The 20,599-nt window shown below is 34.5% G+C and overlaps 2 protein-coding genes across 3 annotated transcripts in view; one reads left to right on the top strand and one right to left on the bottom strand.

The window, feature by feature from the left end:
* The window catches only part of LOC134857230 (ras-related protein Rab-9A-like), a 9,891-nt gene extending 3,044 nt beyond the window's left edge, over positions 1-6,847 (top strand). Inside the window, exons 1-3 of one of the 2 annotated variants that reach the window (XM_063873604.1) lie at positions 1,274-1,611; positions 5,884-6,057; positions 6,308-6,847. In XM_063873604.1, the coding sequence (XP_063729674.1) occupies positions 1,524-1,611; positions 5,884-6,057; positions 6,308-6,639 (594 nt within the window). In that variant the 5' untranslated portion in view covers positions 1,274-1,523 and the 3' untranslated portion in view covers positions 6,640-6,847. Of the gene's footprint in view, positions 1-1,273; positions 1,612-5,883; positions 6,058-6,307 lie in introns of those variants that run through there. The other variant, XM_063873603.1, reaches the window with a different exon arrangement.
* A 5,963-nt stretch (positions 6,848-12,810) lies between these two features.
* LOC134857232 (protein mono-ADP-ribosyltransferase PARP3-like) lies at positions 12,811-19,872 on the bottom strand. Its single transcript, XM_063873605.1, has 6 exons — positions 19,643-19,872; positions 16,099-16,397; positions 15,603-15,855; positions 15,141-15,306; positions 14,548-14,712; positions 12,811-14,107 (listed from the first exon to the last, which is right to left on the bottom strand). The coding sequence occupies exons 2-6, from the start codon at positions 16,392-16,394 to the stop codon at positions 13,392-13,394; spliced, it is 1,596 nt and encodes a 531-aa protein (XP_063729675.1). The 5' UTR covers positions 16,395-16,397; positions 19,643-19,872; the 3' UTR covers positions 12,811-13,391.
* Positions 19,873-20,599: the final 727 nt, after the last annotated feature.

The raw sequence follows: 20,599 nt of genomic DNA on the forward strand, positions 1-20,599 counted from the left end.
TTTTTGATAGTTGAATGATAACTTTGATAATTCTTATTGATGGTTTGCTGTTTACAACTTTGGCACCAGATGCTGCCATAAGCTGTTTGTTTTTCTCCCCGTCTTGACAAATTTGAGATTGAAATCAATTTAAATCATTTTTTTACAGATTAAATACTGTGTGAAATTCGATTTAGGATGGAGACATTTAGATAAATTATCAACTTAGACCAAAAATTGATTTAGTATGGGCTAGAGGGATTTTAATGGTAGAAAAAAAAAACGATTTTATTGCCTAAAAAATGATTTACATAGATTTTTGTAAGCAGTGAGATCCATCAAAATCTCAACAAACTTAGTTTAATTTAACTTTTTGTTTCGAGACTTGAGTCAGTGTTTTTTACAAAATAAAAATCTTTATCGGAGCTACAGAGAGCAAAAGTCACTCGGGGAGAGTTTTGTTACCGGAAACTATTGTGACAAGGGAAGTCTCTTCTGAGTTTTGCAAATCTAAGGCCTTCCACGGTAAGAAAGGTAAATATATTATCCAAAATTTCTCCAAACTTCATTTTCTTTATCAACGTTCTTAGTGCAATTATGATAGACAAACGACATATAATTCAAACACTCAATTTAGATAAACTTTTTTTTGGTGCAGAAAGTTAACAGATTAGTTATGCAGAGTTAATTCTTAGGTCAAACAGCAACACAAAAGTCAAAGTAAAAACATAGTTTATATTTTTATTTCCAATTATCTTTATTCTTTGATAACCGATAAAATTTGAATATAATCTGTATAGAATAAGTATAATAAATACGTATCAAAATTAAACAAAAAGAAGCTGACAAAAATGGATTTAAATCCATTAAGAATTGGTTTGAAATTGTTTTTTAAACTACATTTTTGTATTAAACTAAATCTATTTTAAATTGATGCATATCTATTTTTTCAGGTCTTTGCTATATTATCTGAATAAAATTGAGTCCAATCCATTTTTTGGCACAAATTGTCGACAAGCAATCAGCGCTTTTGCATTTATTTCGTGAGGCAAAATATTGGAGGGGCGAGGCGTATTAATAATTTTTCAAAAGGTGAAGCGCGCGAGAGGCAAAATTTGTCAAAACCAAATTTAACTGCGAGTTTTTGTTTTTCCTCATTAGTTGAAGGTCATTTACAAATTGATGTGCTATTCGGTTAGAATGTTATTAATAGTTTAATGGTTGAAATAAATGACAAACATGGAAATTGAGAATTTCTCGAATAGCTTAAGTAATTCAACGGTATTTACCGTGAGGCTTGCTGTTGCAATAAATTCGAAACCAATCAGTTTATAAACTACTCCCAAGCCCAATAATCATAATATAACTTCAATAAACTTTTTCGAAGAATCAGTTCAGTCGATCGCCATTCTACACTTCTATTCGGTTTTCAGGCCTCCACCAATCATAAAAGTTTATATAAGGTCTGCTTACGGATGCTCCAAATAAGGAGGAATGTCCATTGAACTTGACGTTTAACCAGACGATTGTTCTAGAAAGCTATTATGGATCAGTCGCGTAACTATTTCAAAATCACCCTTATTGGCCATGGATACACGGGGAAAACAAGTCTCCTTCGGCGATACACAGAAGGTACTTTAAAGACATCTTGAAAACATAGTAGTTGATTCTTATAAACATGACAGAACGCTGTCCAGTTAAGCAACTTCTCATCACAGCAGGGTTAGCTTGAAAAATAAGTCAACCAATGATTGTTGACAGGCATTCGATACCTATCGGGCCAAAGTGGTCGGAAATATGATCGGACGAACAAGCATTTTTCAGTCGAATAGTTATCGAATCTGGGTCTTGATTTTTTTCAGACGACCAATGGTCGAACATTTTTCAGTCGAAATTTAGTCGAACAATTTCGTTCGAATCGAAAACCAGTCATACAGCTTACAATCCGTGAAAAGTTTTCCATAAAAATCATAAAAACTTTCTGGTGACTCGCTCGAATCATGCATCGCAAAATTTTTAAAAAATTTTTTTTGAAAATAATCATCCAAACCCCGTTGTACAAAAACAAAATTGCTATATTAAGCATACAGTAACGTAATATTTTGATCAACTAGTTCTGTATTCGACTAGCAACAATTTCTAAGCCGGATTAAATAGGCACCATATCGTTAACAGCACCAAGTATATCGCACGTCAGTTAAACCAAACTGAACGAACTGGTAATTTTCAAAACTTTACAATTTTAGGAAAAACAATCACTGGTAATTATCGTTTTAAATTTGTCAAACTCTGTTTTTTGAACTCAGAAAAACAATATCTTCTAGTTAGAATAAAAAAGTTCCATCAGAAATGTTAAATTAAAAATTCAAAAAAATAACTGAATAAAAAATAAAATAATCCACCACAAGCATAAAAGTTCCGCACTTTCTTGGAAAGTCGGAATAAACAAAAATTGTATTTTCACAGGGTTTTCTTTGATCAGAACGAAAAAGACTGAGAACAGTTCCGAGCAGTACTGAATTAGTAACGTTTAAGAATTGCGACTTTCATCTCGGATGTCCTTATCTCTAATTAAAGTCAGAAAGGCACTCTTCTGAGTTTGACAGATTAATGTTTGACATTAACTGAATGATTATTGTTCCGACTTTCGAAGAAAACGGAAAATTTATGCTCGGTGTGGTTTTTTTATTCAGTCAATTTTCATCGAGCGAATAAATAATTTTCAACAGAAATTTTTTATACCCCATTGAAGATATTGACTCCCTGAGTTCAAATATAAAAAGATATTTCAAGCTTATTTTTTGTAAGGCTCTATGGGTTTGAAAATTGCTAAATTTGCCATGTTCTGGGCTAAATTATGGGCGCTTTGAAGTGTTTATTCATAATGCTGAGAACCTAACGCGAACTATTTATGCGTGGCGAATTATTCCGCACAACAAAATCGTTCCAAATTGAATTGAGGCTAGTTTATTGGTCGTATTGTTTTTGTGCGACTCCAAATTTTACACTTCGATTTTGTCCAAAATTTACAGGTTTTCAATATTTTTTTTTGCAAAAAATATTCGATATGAGCTAAGGAATAGTCGAAACATTCAGGGCTTTGCCCTGATTACGAGCAGTCTTGTTTATTCAATACTGCTTTGCACTGTACAATAAATTCAGAAAGTACATCAATAGTATTTTAAGTTAAAAAGTCAAAAAAAGTCTCAGGTGACATGAAAATTCTATCCAAAACAACTTGTTACAAAAGCAAAAATTTTCTAGAGAAAAAAGCACTGCGTGCTCAGTGATTCTCTCACTTTCTTCAAAAGTCGGAACAACTAGCCTTGCAACACGCTCGTCTTATAATTTTAGATTGTCTGGTTATCAATGACGCTGAGAAAAAAGTATATGCTGCTTCTGCGGAATATAAGAGTGCCAAGGGCACTGAAATAACTAAGTCTCATATTCATATTATGGAGACGCAATCTATATCCACAGAAGAGATTTTCTAAAATTTAGCTGAAACAAAAAAAAACATACACAAACCATGACAAAACTGCTCGTATCAGGGCGAAGCCCTGAATGTTCCGACTGCCTTTCGAGGTTTATGGAGCAGTATAGCATTAAAAAATTAAATGAAATGAAACAAAATGAAAATAAATTTTTTTCTAAAATATGAAATTTTTAAAATAAAATCATCCCCCACACGCCATATAAAGTACAAAAGGATAGGTTTCGCTCCTTGTAACAAATCACTTATGGCAAATAAGCTTCTTTCAACCAGTTTGGAAAAATTTTAAGACGGATTAACTCTCGGCTTACGCGCTAATAGCGCGAAATATATCGCGAGTTAATTGTCCCAAATTGGCCAAAATGGCAATCTTTAAACCGCCGTAACTTTATGAAAAATGATCACAGGTAAAATATCTTTTCAAATTTAAGCTCAGGACAACAATACCTTTTGAAGGATATAAAAAATTCCGTCAAAAATGGCTAGTTAAACAGTAGAAATTTGTCTGAAAAAAAAACCCACCCCGAGAAAGTCGGAACAAAACTATACTTACAGATATTTACTGTTTCAACGTAAGAATTAGTGATAATCAAGCATGTGTTTCTCTTATTCGCAAAATACAATTTTTGTTCCCACTTTCGATACGAAAGTAACGAAATATTTGTGCTCGGTGGGTTTTTTTTTCTTCAGACAAATTTCGACTTTTTAACTAGCCATTTTTGACGGAATTTTTTAAAATCATTCAAAAGCCATTCTTGTTCTGAGCTTAAAGCTTAAATTTGAAAAGATATTTCACCTGTAATTATTTTTCGTAAAATTATGGTGGTTTAAAGATTGCCGTTTTGGCCATTTTGACCAATTTGGGACAATTAACGCGCGATATATTTCGCGCTATTAACGCGTAAGCGGAGATTTAATCCGTCTTAAGATTGTTCCAAATTGGTTGAACGAAGCTTATTTGCCATAATTGATTAGTTACAAGGAACGAAAGCTATCCTTTTGTACTTTATATGGCGTATGGGGGATGATTTTATTTAAAAAATTTCATATTTTAGAACAAAAAAATTTCATTTTGTTTTATTTCATTTAATTTTTTTGTGTTATTACTGCTCCATAAACCTTAAAAGGCAGTCGGAACCTTCAGGGTTTCGCCCTGATACGAGCAGTCTTGGTGGCTAGGAGTCTTTTTTCTAAGCCGCGCGGCCATTATGGTTTCGAATTGCGCCGCTTAGATCTTTTGGATCTACTTAACAATCCCCCCCTATTGTATCTACTAAAGAATCTCCACCCCTGTAAATAAAATTGTAAATTCGCACTGGAGCGTTGTATGTAAATTAGAATTTTGCTGCATTCTGATTGGTCGAAAATTCGCTGCAAGTAATTTACTTAACAATCTCCACCCCCCCCCCCCCCCGCCTTTCAAGAAAGGGGGGATTGTTAAGTAGATCCTTTTTCTCTTTTTCTCAATAACAAGTTATATTTTATATGATAGATTTTCGAAAAACATAAATTACGAAGCAGGATCGATGATTATTTTAATGGTTCAGAGTCTTTTTTTTCTAAATCTCGCTGGCTGTGACTTCTTAATTCGCGCTGCCGATCGTTTTCTTAGTCGTTCCGCGAAAGTATTTTGTTAAGTCGTGCTGAGTGTCTTCTCAAGTCGAGCCGCTAAAATCTTTTCTTGAAACGCACCGCCAAAAGTGCCAAAGTCGGTTACTTATAATGCAACCATGGCTACCCAAATTAGGTGTGATGCAACCAATGTGACTCAAAATGGGAATGTTGCGACTTGTTGCGACCGAAGGGTTTTTGAGCGACTTTGAGCTGCCCAAAAAACGTTTGTTGCAACCATATTGACTCAAAATGGGTGTAATGTGATAATGTGACTTTGCGCGACGGAAGAAAATTTGGGAGATTTTGCGCAACCAAAAAAATATATTGCAGTTTTAGCTATGTTGCGACTTTGTGAGAATCAAGCCTTTTGCTGGAGTATGAAATTTCGGTCGCAGAAAATCAATTTATGCAGGGGCATTTGTCCATGTGAAACCGCCCCGATCAACTAGTGAATTTATCTCCAACCCAAACAAATAAAGAACAACAAATAACAAATTAACAAATCATGGGTGTTTATGTTCCGATACAGGGGGTGTTAAATGGGTAAGTTTTAGGAGGTGGTAGGACAACAAGCCGAAGGGCCAACAAACCGAAAATACGATTACTATTCCATCAAGCCGAAAACTGATTTTATTATGCAACATAATAACAGATTGCCATTGTTGCTATGCAATTATTATGTAACTCTTATGTAATTTACGTAACTCTGATGTAATTTCGGCTTCAAGATCTAGCGGTTTGTAGATAGGGTGGTTTGTTGAATATCCGCCGTTTTAGGATTATTGTGTATTGATTAGATGAGTTTGACGATCGATATGTGGCGACACAGGCTTTTGACTTCATCACTCAACCCATACAGAGAGGAGGAAAGCGTTATGACCTGCATATATGGACCCTCAGTGGCCAGGCATGCAAGTATCCCTCGTCGGTGCCGCCGATCAACTTCAGAGGCTCAGATGCTATAATCTGTGGTATGTAATAACCCATAGAGTGCTATCACTTTTTAACTAGCCATTTTTGACGGAACTGTTTAGTATCATCTGCAAAGTATTGCTGTTTTGACCGCAATTTCAAAAAAAACTTTCAACTGTGATTTTTTGGGGGGTAAAAAATTGCCAATTAGGCCAATTTGGGACCATTAACGCGCGATATATTTCGTCAGATTAACGCGTACTCGAGACATTCAATTTTTTACAGAAACTGTATTTCTTGCCTTTTTAGTGTTCGCAGTTGATGACGAGATGACGATGAGTGTTCTGGATATTTGGAAAAAGAAGGCCCTTGAGGTAGTCCACCCGGACGTTCCTTTCATTCTAGTTGCCAACAAGTGCGACAAGAGACGCATGGATGAACGGGACATTCGCAATATGGCGGATCAAAATGGCTACTATTCCTGGTTCCAGACATCCGCTCAAACTGGCAAAAACGTCTCGGAGCTCTTCGAAGGAGTGGCGGATATATTAATAACGGAATCAAGAATATCTAGCCATAAACGCTCCATAATAAACTTGGAGCCTCCTCGAAAAAAGAAGAAATGTGTGTGTGCTAAATAAAAGTATCTGTAGATAAGAGTCAAAAAATTTAATTCTAGCTCTTGAATATCCCTTAATATTTATCAAATCTATGTTATCAAAACACGATTTCAGTGGGTTTTAGACATATAGAATCTAACTCTCATAACTAAATATTAGTAAAATCAGGAACACTTAAAGTACTTACAGAACTTAAAAAGACCTGGAATTAATATGAGTATGGATGGAAAATGAAAAAATCACAACAAACAAGGGAAAAACAAAAATCATAATACTTAATCATAATTGATAATTTTTCCTGGAACAAACCACAATAGACCTTAAAAGTGTACTGAAATATCTAGGGTTACTTATGGATCAAAATCTCAATTTCAACAATCATTATGAATTGAAACAATAAGAATAAAATGCAATCATCATTTTATCAACTCATCATTTCTCATTCGAATTTAGATGCAGCTTTAACAACCAGTATATGAATATATTATGCATGTGTTGATATGGTTTCTTATGTATAACGTATAAAATTGCTCTTAAAAATCTCCAGGTACAATTTTTTTGTAAACTGCGTTGCGCCTCAAATCGGGCATTTGTTCAATCAATGAAATACACGTGTACAAATGTTGAAATGACGCTAAAGTAAAAAAAAATAGAACAAGAAAATTACCAAGTCAACCATTTAATTTCAAACCAAGAAATAGACAATTCATTTGATACCATTAGAAAAATAAAACCACTTATATCCAAAAAGAAATTAGCGGAAATCATAAAAACTAAAGTTTTTGCGGATACGTACCCTATCACTTTATATCGAAATGAAAATCATTACAGAAATTTTAATTAATTGATTGTACTTCATCAATAGTTTTGGTAATAAAGCATTGAGCTATTTAGCAAACAATTTTTTTGATCTGAAAGCGTACATGCAAAAAATATGTTTGTTTTTGTTTTAAATAACAAAAATCTTCAACAAGAAGTACAGTAGGATCTGACTACAATGGAAAATACAAAAAAAAACAGGTTTGCCTTCCTTTAAAATTATGTCAATTTTTGTCTATGGTGCATGTCATAACACTTCGGCCTCTTCGGTAGTTGAAGTAAATTCGGCATACTAGACAGCAGTTTTATCTAAACAAAATAGAAAAATAATTCTAAGACAGTTCAAATTTTTTGTAGATTTTTTAATGAAATTTTGAAAACAATTGAAATTTTCAAGAAGGCGCTAACAAAAGGTCGAAAACTACTTTTACAGGAATAAAGTTAGTTTTTCACATCTCATTCAAAACTTATCTCATGGTATACGCTTGTTCGCTCGCTTCTCTTGCCTGGAAGGAGTCTAAAAATCAAAAAACTGAAACCGTTATTTTTCAGCAGAAAGAAATTTTCAACTTTTTGATAAAAAGCACAAAAAAGGCCTTTGACATGATGCACCACTCAGCTCATTTCGATAAAATTGTCTGGAGACCAAGTTGCAGAGAAAAAAGAAGAACTTTTCAGCGGTCGGAAAAACAAGACGTATCTTGCAAGATCTTACAAAAATAAGATCCTGAATGATAAACATTGGATGTCAAAAGCTATTCCAAAAAGGTCAACAAATTGGCTAGATTTTTTGGCTACTTGAAAAATTTGTCAGTTTAATTTTTGCCGATTGTTTTGTTTGATTTTTTTTCTATTCATAAAATTTTATAGTTCATAGTTTTCACGTTTAACTTTGTTCGACCATATCAAATATGCGGACGAACTTTATATTCAGGTGTGTTTTAACTTAATTTAATTCGTTTTTGTTTGACGCAAAAACAGGTACCGCAAAATATCATCCAAATGGGTGAAGTGATATATCATATTAAAATCTTATTATTCGTGATTTGAACCTCATTCAAAATTTGAAATTACCAACCCTGTAGTTGTGAGCTATCAGAGTACTCTCAGGGGTTGCAAATCTTGCCTCCATATAGGAATTCTCAAATCATCGTTTTTTTCTAGGTGTGAAGATTTTTGTGATTTTTCAAAAAAAATTTCAGTAAACCTAAATTTATGTTTTTTGTCTTCAAAGTTTGAAATTCCCAACCCTGTAGTTGGGCGCAAGCATAGTACTTTCAGGGATTGCGAATCTTGCCTCCGAGTTTGACAGCTCAAATCTTTGTTGTGTTTAAGATTTGACGGTCTTATGGTTTTTCAAAAAATTTTAGAAAACTCCAGAAGTTGCAAATCTTGCGTCTAAATGCGATTGCTCAATTGTTTTACGTTTCCGAGACGTGACGTTTTTTCATGTCATTTTGAAATGTTTTTAAAAAACTAAGATTTAAAAACTTTATGATTTTCAAAATTTAAAAAAAGCTCGAATAAAAAACATTTTACAAAATTTGAAATAACCAAACCTGTAATCAGCTGGTGTCAGAGTACACTCAAAGGCAGATCGTATTTCCAGTATTTGCAGCTTTCTATAGTATTTTTTTGGAAATTCGAAGCACCGAAAATGCGTTACACCCTGGTCTGATAAAAAAAAATTCAAAAAAAATCAATCAGTGTCATAAGCGTTCAGAACATCTGAAGAAAACGTAACACTTCGCGGTGAATGGAATGCTTCACGGCCGCACGCCGAGATATACCATGGGGGTATACGATAAAATTTCCATATGCATTGTTTCTGTTTCAGGTGCAGTGGATCCAAAGAGATCCCCAGTAGTGGGAGAGTAAAAGAGTGGGACTATAGACCCCCTGAGTTCTCTTTCGCCCGCACCGACCACCGTCCGCTTCCCTCAGAGAGACCGAGTCCTCTCTCGCACCAAATACGGCAGAGATCTCTGCGATACTGTCACCTAAACTCGCCTATTGTAGGAGGCAGCCGAAACAACACCATCAGACAGTCTGGCCGTCCATCCAGTGCTTTAGTGGGGGGACATCCTAGAGGAGTGTCTCGTAAAAACGACGAAACAGATAATGTGCAGTTCAGTGTAGGGGGAGCACGATCCCCCTCCGATGCGCCATTCCGATCTTTTTCGAAATAAAACTAAACTTATTTTGAATATAAACTGATATGTTTTCTGAAATATCATTTGTGTTTTTAGAACGAGTTTTGTTATTAATTCGTGTTGTCTATTGCTTTTTCAAAAAGGGAGCGAAACAAGAAAAGTGACAAAGAATCCTTTTTAATGTGATTTTTTACTTATTATATAATCCTTTATAATGGATTTCAAATTAATTATAATGCATTTTAAAACGAAGCGAAACAAAGGAAAGTGAAAAAATCCTTTTTAATGTATTTTTCCACTTGTTATATAATCCATTATGATGGATTTTAAAAGAATTATAATGCATTAATTTTTTGCGGAAAAAATGGATTTAAATCAGTTTATAGTCCAATTTTGTTGTCTGAGCGTAAAATGGGAATAGATTATATTAGCATCTTTTCAGACCACGAAAATCCATTATAATCTATTTTTTTTCACTTTTCTTAAATGCGGGTAAGCTAATCAAGATATCTCATGCCTCCTATATCTCACCACGAGAGACTAAATATGACAATATTATCAAAATAGTTTGCTGATTATTTGTGGATGTAATTTCGGAAAGAAACTGAAAAAATTGAAGCAAACTCGAAGAAAGGATAGCCGTTTGCGGTGCAATTAGCACCGAATGTTCAGACTAAAAACTAAAATTGTGTCTAAAAACAAAAAACTAAAATTGTGTCGTCTTTTGTTTCGATTAAAAAAATCTAAACTAAATCTTGAAAAAATGATAGTAGAGAAGTTTGGGATATTTAGCAACAGTTTCTTACATAAAACAGATACAAAATTTTAAAACATCCAAAAATTTTCAAGAAATTTTTGATTTTTTTTTCTATTTTGCTGCAGATTTTTTTCTTCATTCCTATTTTTTATTCCAAAGATGAAACTAAAAAATTCTCGGTAACTAATTTCACTTAATTTTACCTGAATAAAATTAGTTTGAGAATTTGAAACAAACTATTATAAGCCTATTACAAGCCGGCTCCCTGGCGTTTTCCGCTCAAATTGAGACGAAAAATCAAAAATTTCGAATCGGCTTTTCTCGACACGTCTGGAAAAAACTCGAATCACGACTGGATGTATCACTCGACCCAATCGGATGATAAGTGCCTGAATTTGCGTGCTATCAACACACTAAATGAGGTAAATTAGTTGATACATCATATATCGGACCGGGCTGATTTACTTGAAAACAAAACAAGTAGAAAAAATAATTAAGCAGTGTCAGAGTTGGCGAACTTGTAAAATTGAGAACGAATATCATTTATAGCAAAATTATAATAAAACTACAAATGTTTTGAGGGCCAGTTGCAAAAACTCACAAAATTTGGAAAAATCATTTAAGACCGGCCTGTTTTAATAAATTTATCCATGTAAGAGATAACTGTTTTACTAGGTTATTTTATTCCGCTGAGAATTCAGCGGACTAAAGTCCATTTTTGGAAAATGGAAAGCATTCACCTTTTGTGACTTTTATATTTTTGCTGTTCAATAGCGGAGTTTGTTTTCCTTTCAACAAAGAAAATGGAAGGAATTTTAAAAGAAATCATGATTCAAACCAAGCAAATGTCAAACTTGAGCGAGAACAAGTTTCAAATGTCCTATAAAACAAAAAATTATTTATCGCAATTGACGAAATGAACAAATGAAAAACAGACGAAAAAAAAGAAAAGAAATGTCGGAAAATATTTTGAAAAAAATTTTCAAAAAAAATTCAGACTTTCAATGAGCTATTTTTTCATATATTAAATAATTAATGATCAGGGAATTGTTCTATGAGGCAGACGAGTCACTGCAAAACAGGCGAATCACTGCAAACAATTTACATCAAGTTCAACATTGAAGCGTTGATTTACCTACTTACGATTTAAAATTTTTGAAATCTTTATTGTCACATTTCGATTCTTTCAAAAAAAATGATAGTCATGCAATTCTCACAGAATGGAAATCGTATGATAATCAACTTTTTTCCAAAAAAAAAATAATTAAAAAATTTGATAATCAAAGTGATTTCAATTATTAAAAAACCAATTTCGGCTCTCTTGAACTTGTATAAATGCTTTTTTGAAAAGCGTTTGAACAAAAAATTTGTTCATCGAAAAAATGCTTATCATACCCTTTTCATAGAATAGAAATCGTATGATAAGCATTTTTTGTCAAAAAAAATTAAAAATGGGCCAACTTGATCTAACCTAATCAGAAAACGAATCAAGCTCATTTAAACTTACCAAAAAAAAATTTTCCTGAAAAAAAAATCAATGAAAAAAAGCTTATTATACAATTTTCGTAAATGGAAATTATATGATAAGCATTTTTCCCATAGAACCCATGCATGGAATTGTATGATACGCATTTTTTTGTATGAATTGTATGATAAGCATTTTTTTTTTGTATGGAGGTCAATCCGGGTTGTGTAAAGGAAAATCATTTCGTTCTCTTTTACCTTTAAAAAATTCCATGCTTTAACTTCCAAATTGATAAAAATTTATCCAATATATCAAATAATTCCTTTAAAAAATTCAATTTTCACGAGTAAAAAATACGGTCTGGTTGGCACCCCCTTAGAATATTTTTTTTCCAAAGGTGCGTATTCTGCCTCCAGACCACCTGAGAAAGTCTGAAAGATCTTGAGGTTCAATAATCAAGCAAGATTAATCTCTAACAGATTTGTAAACAACTAAGTTGTTTATCAAGTCTGGTTCCCGATAATAAGTACACTGCATTCTCGCCAGTCATTACGAGGCCAAATTATGCACTGGATAGGCAGGCACACAATTTAGTGTATGTAGGTCTCTGGAATGTAGAATACTCTTTAAACATGCTAAAATTTTGTCGGAACAATAAAATAAAGCGAAAGAAAGAAAGAAAAACAAAGAGAGCGTCCTTGTTGCGGAATTCGCTAACAATTCACAAAATACACACTTTGACCTCGTATTGGTGAAATGAAGTTTATAATTGATTATATTTATTTTTTTAGCAAAAGCGTATTTTTTACACTGATTCAAAGTTAACAGTAGCAGATAAAACGGTCGAAGTAGGAATGTATTGTAATGAAAACCAGCCGAGCGCACTGTGCATTCATATATTACAGTAGGGGATTTGGAGGGGGGGGGGGGGGGAGGGCGGCCTCCTGTAGGTATTCGACCCCCTTGCCAATGAAAGGTCCCTTATTCGAAATTGTTTTACGTCATCCATTTGGCTGACTGGCCCTACACTTATTGTAAGGACGTCAATTTATATAATGGCGCCAAAATTGCGCGGACAATTTTGTCAAACTAAGATCTTTGAAGTGATTTTGGAGACTTCGAAAAAATCCTAGATCCGCGTCTCATAAAATAATTGTGTTCCAATTATTTAGCAATTACAGGACCTTTTAAACTTATTCTTCCCTGTGCAACTAGTAAGGAAAAATCCCTATTTGCAACATGGGGAATTAAATCGAAATCCCATGCGATGTAAAATTTTAACACTAATTGCAAAGTGCCGGCTGGTTTTTATACTCTGCTCAGTTTCGGTTTTCTTTAAAGAAGACTTGTTTATTTACACTGGAAAATTATGATGTAACCCCTCATGAGCGAAGAACGAATGCGCGAAACTTTTTTCAACCAGCGAAAGCTGAGTTTTCAAAAATTCGAAAAAAGCGATAATTTTATTCTATTTTGGACAGTTTAAATGGCGCTGATTGGTTGAGAGTTTTGTGCATTTGGTCCTTCGCACATGAGAGTAGCCCCTTAAATTTACATTCGCAAACTTAATTTTCAGTATTTACATCTGCAACTCTATGACGAATCTCATTCGTACTTGGCTCTCTTTGTACACTAAGTACTCGCTCTGAGAGAAGCTGCTGCTTATCGGCCTCCGAACCGGCTTACCACAAGGAACTATTACCTCGTGTTTTCCCAACTTCACCTTCTTTTCCTTAGTCTCGTCCGGTTCAAATTGACCTTTCGCTAACACACTGTCGTAACCATTTGGCGCCGCCACCAAAGAACCGTTATTTTCAAAAATCTCTTTCGGTTTTCCGAGCGCAACTTCGCTCAGAAACATGATTCCAGTGCCGTCACTCGTTCTCCCGGTGTAAAAATAGGACTTGCCGTTTTCGGAGGCAAAGTAAATTCCGCGGCCCACTCGACCACCCGAATGGGGCATGATCCGAAGACCCGACTTGAGAATTGCGGCGACGACTGCCGGCGACGTCCCGTGCCAGAGTAACTTTCGATACTTCAGATCTTTGTGGGCGTCGAATCGCTCGTCCTCGCCCTCTCGATGCATCTCATAGATGTTCTTGATCTTAGGGCTAGTGAAGGAAGGTTTCGTATTTTGGAAGAACTCCTCGATGATTTTGTAGTTGGCGTCACTTGGTTTCAGCGTCTTCAGCTTGCATTTGAGGGACTCGTATTTTATGTCTAATGGGTGCAGTTCTGACTTAACTTCTTGCTGTTCTTGGGCTTTTTTCATTTCTTGGGCTTCTTGAATGTCACCTACAAATGAGAACAAAAATAGCTGGTTACTATGCAAGTTGCACAGAATGTTCCAGCCACGTTCGCTTTTCAGTTTAAAAAAAATTTTAAAAAATTTAAAACTTTTTGGTATTTTTTGTCAGAAAGAGAGGGATATGTCAAACTAGGCTCCCCGTAACTCCTATCCCGCCTGCGAGCACTTTCGTAGTTTTACATAAAATTCCGTGAAAAGCCAAAAACTCCTTTTTTCTTGTTTCAATAAGAAAGAGCGGGCGATAAAAGACATCTGCTCCATAAACTAGTTTCCGATAAATCCTGTACCGTAGTGATTATTACTAGGTTATGTTGAGGTTTTGTTATAATGTAAAAAATGCACTTGTCAATTTTCAGGTCAGAAGCATCAAAAAGGCAGAATTAGTTATTAATTTATAACGACCAGATAGAGAAAATTGATAACTCACCGAGGACTAGAAGCATATCCAGTTTTTCTCTAAGGGCGTCTCTGGATCCGATTGTCGGGGGTACATTCCTCCCGAAGTAGTGGGGGATAACGGTGTAGAATTTACTGCTCAAATCCTGCAACGTAGTCGAGGGCTTGTTCGCTTTCAATGCTAAGTCGATCTCATCTGCAAATTAGGATAAAACTCCTCTTTAAAAACAAAATTAATTTTCAAAGTTACTGTGCAGTAGCTATTCAATGTCGTAACGGTGTGAGTGGCGAAAAAAATTCTCAAAAATCTAAATGGAAAATTATTACAGCAAACAGAAAACGAAATGCCACCGAAACCGGAAGCTATGATTTAAAAAACGCCCATACTGATCGAACTCCGAGCAAAAAAAAACTTTTTTCAAACTACTTCGCTTAATTCTTATTTTATTTCCAGATTTTAGCAGACTTTGAATAGCTGCTATTTTACCTATTACCAAAAAAAAAATTACTGTCACACGATAAAACCATTGGAGTGTTCTGTTGTACAATTGCTTTGCTATGCTATAAAGTTAATAAAGTTATTTGTTATGCAATTGATCATTGATCTATTATGCAACTGCTCACCTAGCACAGCGAATCCCTTGGCAATCTGGGGTTTGCTGAGTTTCCCAAGGGGCATACGGTTCACATTCAGCTGCAGTTTAGTCATCTGCTGTTTGAACATGTCATTGTCGAAGATCATCTGCACCAGGCTCTGAAGTGGTTTGTCCAGCGAACACTGGCGCGTCAGCTGAACCCGAAAACCAGATACAATTTAAACACGCATTAAATTTTTGAAAGTTCACAATGTTGTGAGGTTTTAAAATGCAATTGATTAGTTAGCTCTGAAACAGAGCGTCCTTAAACCAAAAACTTCAAAAAAAAGTATCACGAAATAATTCTGAAGATCAAAAATGCAGTTCAATATTTCGGGAATCATCAAAATAAAAAATCTAAAAATTTGTCACACTGTTAGGGACAATGTTCAAAATACGTTTTTAATTTTTAAAATCTTAAGCGTCTCAATTGATACGGCAAAACGATTACCTTTGGTTTGGAGCTTCCCGCCTTCGGCTTTTCTTCATTTTCGACCTCCGTCTGTTGGACTTCGTCCTCTTCTTCCTCGTCGCCCATCTCAATCAGAGTGTACTTGCCACTCTGGGGCTGGAAGTTGTCCTTGTTGGCCCACTTGTTCTTAGTTTTGTCCTGGAACTTCTTCTCAAAGTTGCTCTTCGCTGAGTCCACGTCTCCGAAGGGACCCTGCATCGAATTCATTCCTTGCTCCCCCACTCGGCCCCATCTGAAAATTAAGCAAACTTAGAGGACCCTTTTTTCTAGTAACTAGCCTTGTTAACAATTAAGTAAGAAAAAACAACTCGTTTGTACTCATATAAGCACTTTTTATACATCTTCATGTAATTGTTTTAGGTTCGAAAGTGGAAATTTATGAAGATTGCAGAAACTGAACTATTTTTAAAAGTGTCAGAGATCGTAGCTTCATCGTTGAAATGAGAGGAAGTAATTTAGGAGTTTAAGAATATACCTGTTGAACACAAAGAACTCTTTAGCACCCACAGTTCTCTCAAGCAGTTGGATCACGTAGAATTTGTTGTTGTTGTGGCCTATATTTGTCTGATTCAACATGCAGTCATAGTCCTCGTAGACTTGGACGTTCTGTTCCGTGACATACTTGTCACTTTTTCGGTTACTCCTCTTACTCGAGCCCTTACTGAGGGCTTTTGCAGCCGCTTTTATATCCGCTTTCACGCTGTCTTTTTTAGCTAACTTGGCGGGCTTGGAAGCCGCTTTTTTGACCGGTAATTTTCGTTTGGGAGGCATCACCTAAACATTTTTGCGAAGCTAGAAACATCACCAGAAGAATTTATTCAAACATTTCGAATCTAATTCGCATTTTCACAATCGATATATTTGCCAACAATTATTTTACTTTACAGGAAAAAAATGTTGCGCATCCAGAAAAATTAAAAACAAAAACATTTTAAAAGTTCTGAACAAACACCAAACAAAATTGTAACGATGATAATGTTTTTGCTCGAAGATCAAGATTCGCAAAAATTGCATCAAAAATTGCAAAAAACCAATAAATGAAAAATTGCCAAAAGCTCGCCAAAACTTTACTAAAAGTTTCTATTGTAAATTTTAGGAAAAAAATTCAAGCCGCGCAAGACAATAAGGTCCGAGATATTTCAAAATGAACTCATAGTTCCATGTATTTGCTGATAGATTCCGGATCGAAAATGTAAAAACTTTTGTTCCTCATTTAAGGGGCTGAATGTCTGTCATTTCAATGTTTTGCTATGCAATTCAATTGAGTCAGGCAAATAATCTTCTTGAACCCCTTTATTTTAACACAAGGAAAGACATGCTTGAATAACCACATTTACTTATTTGGTTACATTACATTTTTAAAAAAATCGATATCAATCAACAAACACAGAAAAGAACATGTGCGATACAACGAAAACAAAAGAAAAATTAAAAGTCGATTACCGTGCGGCAATTAAGGCAAAAATATTGGGCCGATAACGATTGTTGTAAAAAAAATTGACTTAGAAAATTTTAAAAGTTTTTGCGAATTATCAATACTGAAACAAATCAAAGCATAACAAAAATTTGCTTAAAAATTGCGCTAAATGATTAGACTAAGGCGATACAACAAAAAAAGAATTCTCCAATTGAAAAAAAATGATTCAAGTTATTCATAGGCAGATTTAGAGATTAAACAAACTATAGAATCTTCAGTTATAGCAAAAAATGTAAATGTATCATATGTAAAAGTCAAAATGAAATCTATGCCTTAGAAAGCAAGCGACAAAAAAACGTAGGATGACATAAAATGATTAAAAAACAACGAAAAAGAATAAAATTGGTGGGAAATTACGTAGCAGCTCAGCCCAATTAATAACATTTACCTAATTTCATACAACACAACATAAAGTTGAAACAAATTTTTTAGTCTTTTGAATCCGACCGGATGAATATTTTCTAATCAACTCGTAGATATATCAGCTGAAAAAAGAATCTTTGAAAGAAAGTTATCATTTCAGAGAAGAGCAAAAAGCACGTCTGAGAACAGCCATTTTTGAAAGGGGTGAATCATGTTTTGGATTTTGGAACAGAAAAATTTGACTTCATTCCACATTTTTGTGATTAACTGTTCGATTTTGAAAACAACAGCAAAAATTTGTGGATAATCACTTAGAGCTTACAAGAATGGGGAAAATCATCTCTAAAACAGAACAAAGAATGGAGAATGTTTAATGAACGAGTTCACGCCTTTGAAAAGTCGTTGACACTTTGCAGCCGCGAAGCTAGAACTAACGATGTACAATGACTGATTTGTTTGAAAGTATTTGAAATAGAATCAACTAATTGTTAAACTAAGCGATATTTTTAATTGGGACTGCTTATTGTGATTTTTTTAATCAAGATTGCAATATTTGGAAAAACGAATTCAATTTGTGAAAACGCTACTATTGTTTTTGAATTTTTGTACAAATGCGACAGATTTGTTATTTTGGTAAAATTGGGATTTATTTTCTTCTGATACAAACGCAACTGTTTTTGCGTTTTGGTTCCGGATCAAGTTAACACCCCCCACCCCGAAGTGCAATCCTCCACCCCAGCGTTCAGTTTAACCTAATTTGCTAACCGCTGCATGCCAAAGGCTGTATTCTGATTGGCTGAAAATTCGAAGTCAGTCAGAACCAAACTAACAACCTCCTCCTGAACGGCTTTGGGGGAGGGGGGAGGAGGAAGAAGATGTTAACTTGGTCCTTGGGTCCTCTGGTTACCCACCGTGTCTTTTGCATTTCCACCAAAACAAAAAATCATTTCCAGTTGCAGCAAAATAAAAAATCAGTCCAATTTGTACCAAAAAAAAATGATCATACTTAAAAAAACTAAAAAGCAGTTGCGTTTTATTGTTCCGACTTTTAGATAAAACGGAATAGTTATGCTTTTGTGATTTTTTTTACGAAAAAAAGTTTTCGACAAAAAATTTTTATACCCATTTGGAGGTACTGACTTTAAGAGTTCAAATGTAAAAAGATTTTTTACCTCCGATTATTTTTCGTAAAGTTCTGGAGGTTTGAAAATTACCAAATTTGTCATGTTCTGGACTAAATTATGCGCGCTTTGAAGAATTTTTTCATATTTTTGAGAGCGTGACGCGAATTATTTATGCGTGCCGCACGCATAAATCCGACTCAAAATTTTACAATTTTGATCTTACGACTCAAAATTCTACCCTTTAATTTGTCCAAACTTTACAGGTTTTCAATATTTATTTTTCTCAAAAACTATTCAATGTGAATTAAGGGGACAGTCGGAACATTCAGGGCTTTGCCCTGTTATACGAGCAGTCTTGTCAAAGTTAATTATCAGTCAAAAATTTTATACCGACTTGAAATGAAAATTGAAAAAATCAGTACCAAATAAAGTTATCACATATAATTATACGAACAACACTGCTCGTATATCAGGGCAAAGCGCTAAATGTTCCGTCTGTCCCTAAATTCATATCGAATAGTTTTTGGGAAAAATATTGAAAACCTATAAGTTTTGGAGAAAATCAAAGTGTAAAATTTTGAGTCGTACGAAAATAATACGCGCAATCTGATTAGCTAGCCTCAATTCTATTTGGAACGGTTTTGTTGTGCGGGATGATTTGCCACGCATAAATAATTCGCGTTACGCTCTCAGCAATATGAATAGATTCTTCAAAGCGAGCATAATTAAGTCCAGAACATGGCCGATTTGGCAATTTTCAGACCCTCAGATTTTTACAAAAAATGATTGAAGGTAAAATATCTTTTCAAATTTGAACTCAGAAGGTCAATATCTTCAATGGGTATAAAAAACTTTTGATGAAAATTATTTTTTTGATCGGCGAAAATTGGCTGAATAAGAAAAACCACACCGAGCATAAATGTTCCGTTTTCTTCGAAAGTCAGAACAATAATTGATTAATATAAATTTTTTTAATAGTTGACCCATTTTAATGCTTGATTTTTCTCGGTTGCAGTCATTTTTAAGACCCTGTATCAGTATACTGAAAATCTCACCTGGACTAAAAGCGATGAAGACTCAATGAAGTCTGAACTGAATAAAATAACTGAAGTTCTGTATCATATGTTTCAGAACAAGCTACAGCGTGACCATTTGACAGTGTTTAATTTATAGTGTGCTTGTGCTAAAACAAGAAGGCACGTCGACCACGGCAAATACTTGTTTGCAAATATATTCAACTGTATGCATTTGGTTTGCAATGCATTCATAAAATAACGTTGAAACATTTAGTGAAGTAAGTCTCATATATGGTACATGTATTGGTGGTATGGAATTCCCGTTGTGCTCAACCATTTTTGATGGAAGGTAAAAATTTCTTTCTTTTGGTCGAATAGAGCAGGAATTATTGATACCGTCTCCTGTGAGCAGACCAGTCTCTTAAGCCGATAAAGCGAACGAGCGAAACAAAGTGTGAAATTTGGCCTAAAATTTTTAGTTAAATACGATTAGAATTTTTATCTTTCTTTTCCAGAGAAGCGTCCACTCTTAAAGTAGAGAAAACAAAAACCAAAAAAGTTTTAAAAAAATTCCGAAACTATATTTTTATTTATGGTTGTCTTTTTAGCCTGTTTTGAACAAAATAGTGAATTTTTTTTCGAGCATGTTAATTCATAAGGGCAGTTCTATCATCTGTGCCCGTTTTCCGTATTGTCCTCCTCGACGGGAAAAATAAATTACGAGTCTTATTTGGTCCTACTTTTAGTTTAGTAAGGAGCAGCACTAGACGTCTGTCTCAGTGCTCAGATATTATCCTTTTCTTTGTTCAAGGAAAAAATTAGGTACATACTTCCCTGCATGGAAAAAAGGGCAAAGTGCATAGTTGAACCTATAGTGCATATTCCCAGAACAATTGGCTTGAAGTAGAAAAAAATATGATCAGGGTTGTTTTTTCTTGCTTCGAAGACACCTCAACTCATAAAAAGTTTGTAGGAAAACCATTTTATTTGTTAATC

This window comes from Symsagittifera roscoffensis, chromosome 1 (genome assembly GCF_963678635.1).
Source record: "Symsagittifera roscoffensis chromosome 1, txSymRosc1.1, whole genome shotgun sequence".
NCBI classification, from domain to species: Eukaryota; Metazoa; Xenacoelomorpha; order Acoela; family Convolutidae; genus Symsagittifera; species Symsagittifera roscoffensis.

Coding starts and splice junctions, on each gene's coding strand:
- LOC134857232 (XM_063873605.1), bottom strand. CDS start 16,394: ATGCCTCCCAAACGAAAATTACCGGTCAAAAAAGCGGCTTCCAAGCCC. Junction 14,713..15,140: donor CAAGGGATTCGCTGTGCTAG/GTGAGCAGTTGC, acceptor CCTAATTTGCAG/ATGAGATCGACTTAGCATTG. Junction 14,108..14,547: donor GGATATGCTTCTAGTCCTCG/GTGAGTTATCAA, acceptor TCTCATTTGTAG/GTGACATTCAAGAAGCCCAA.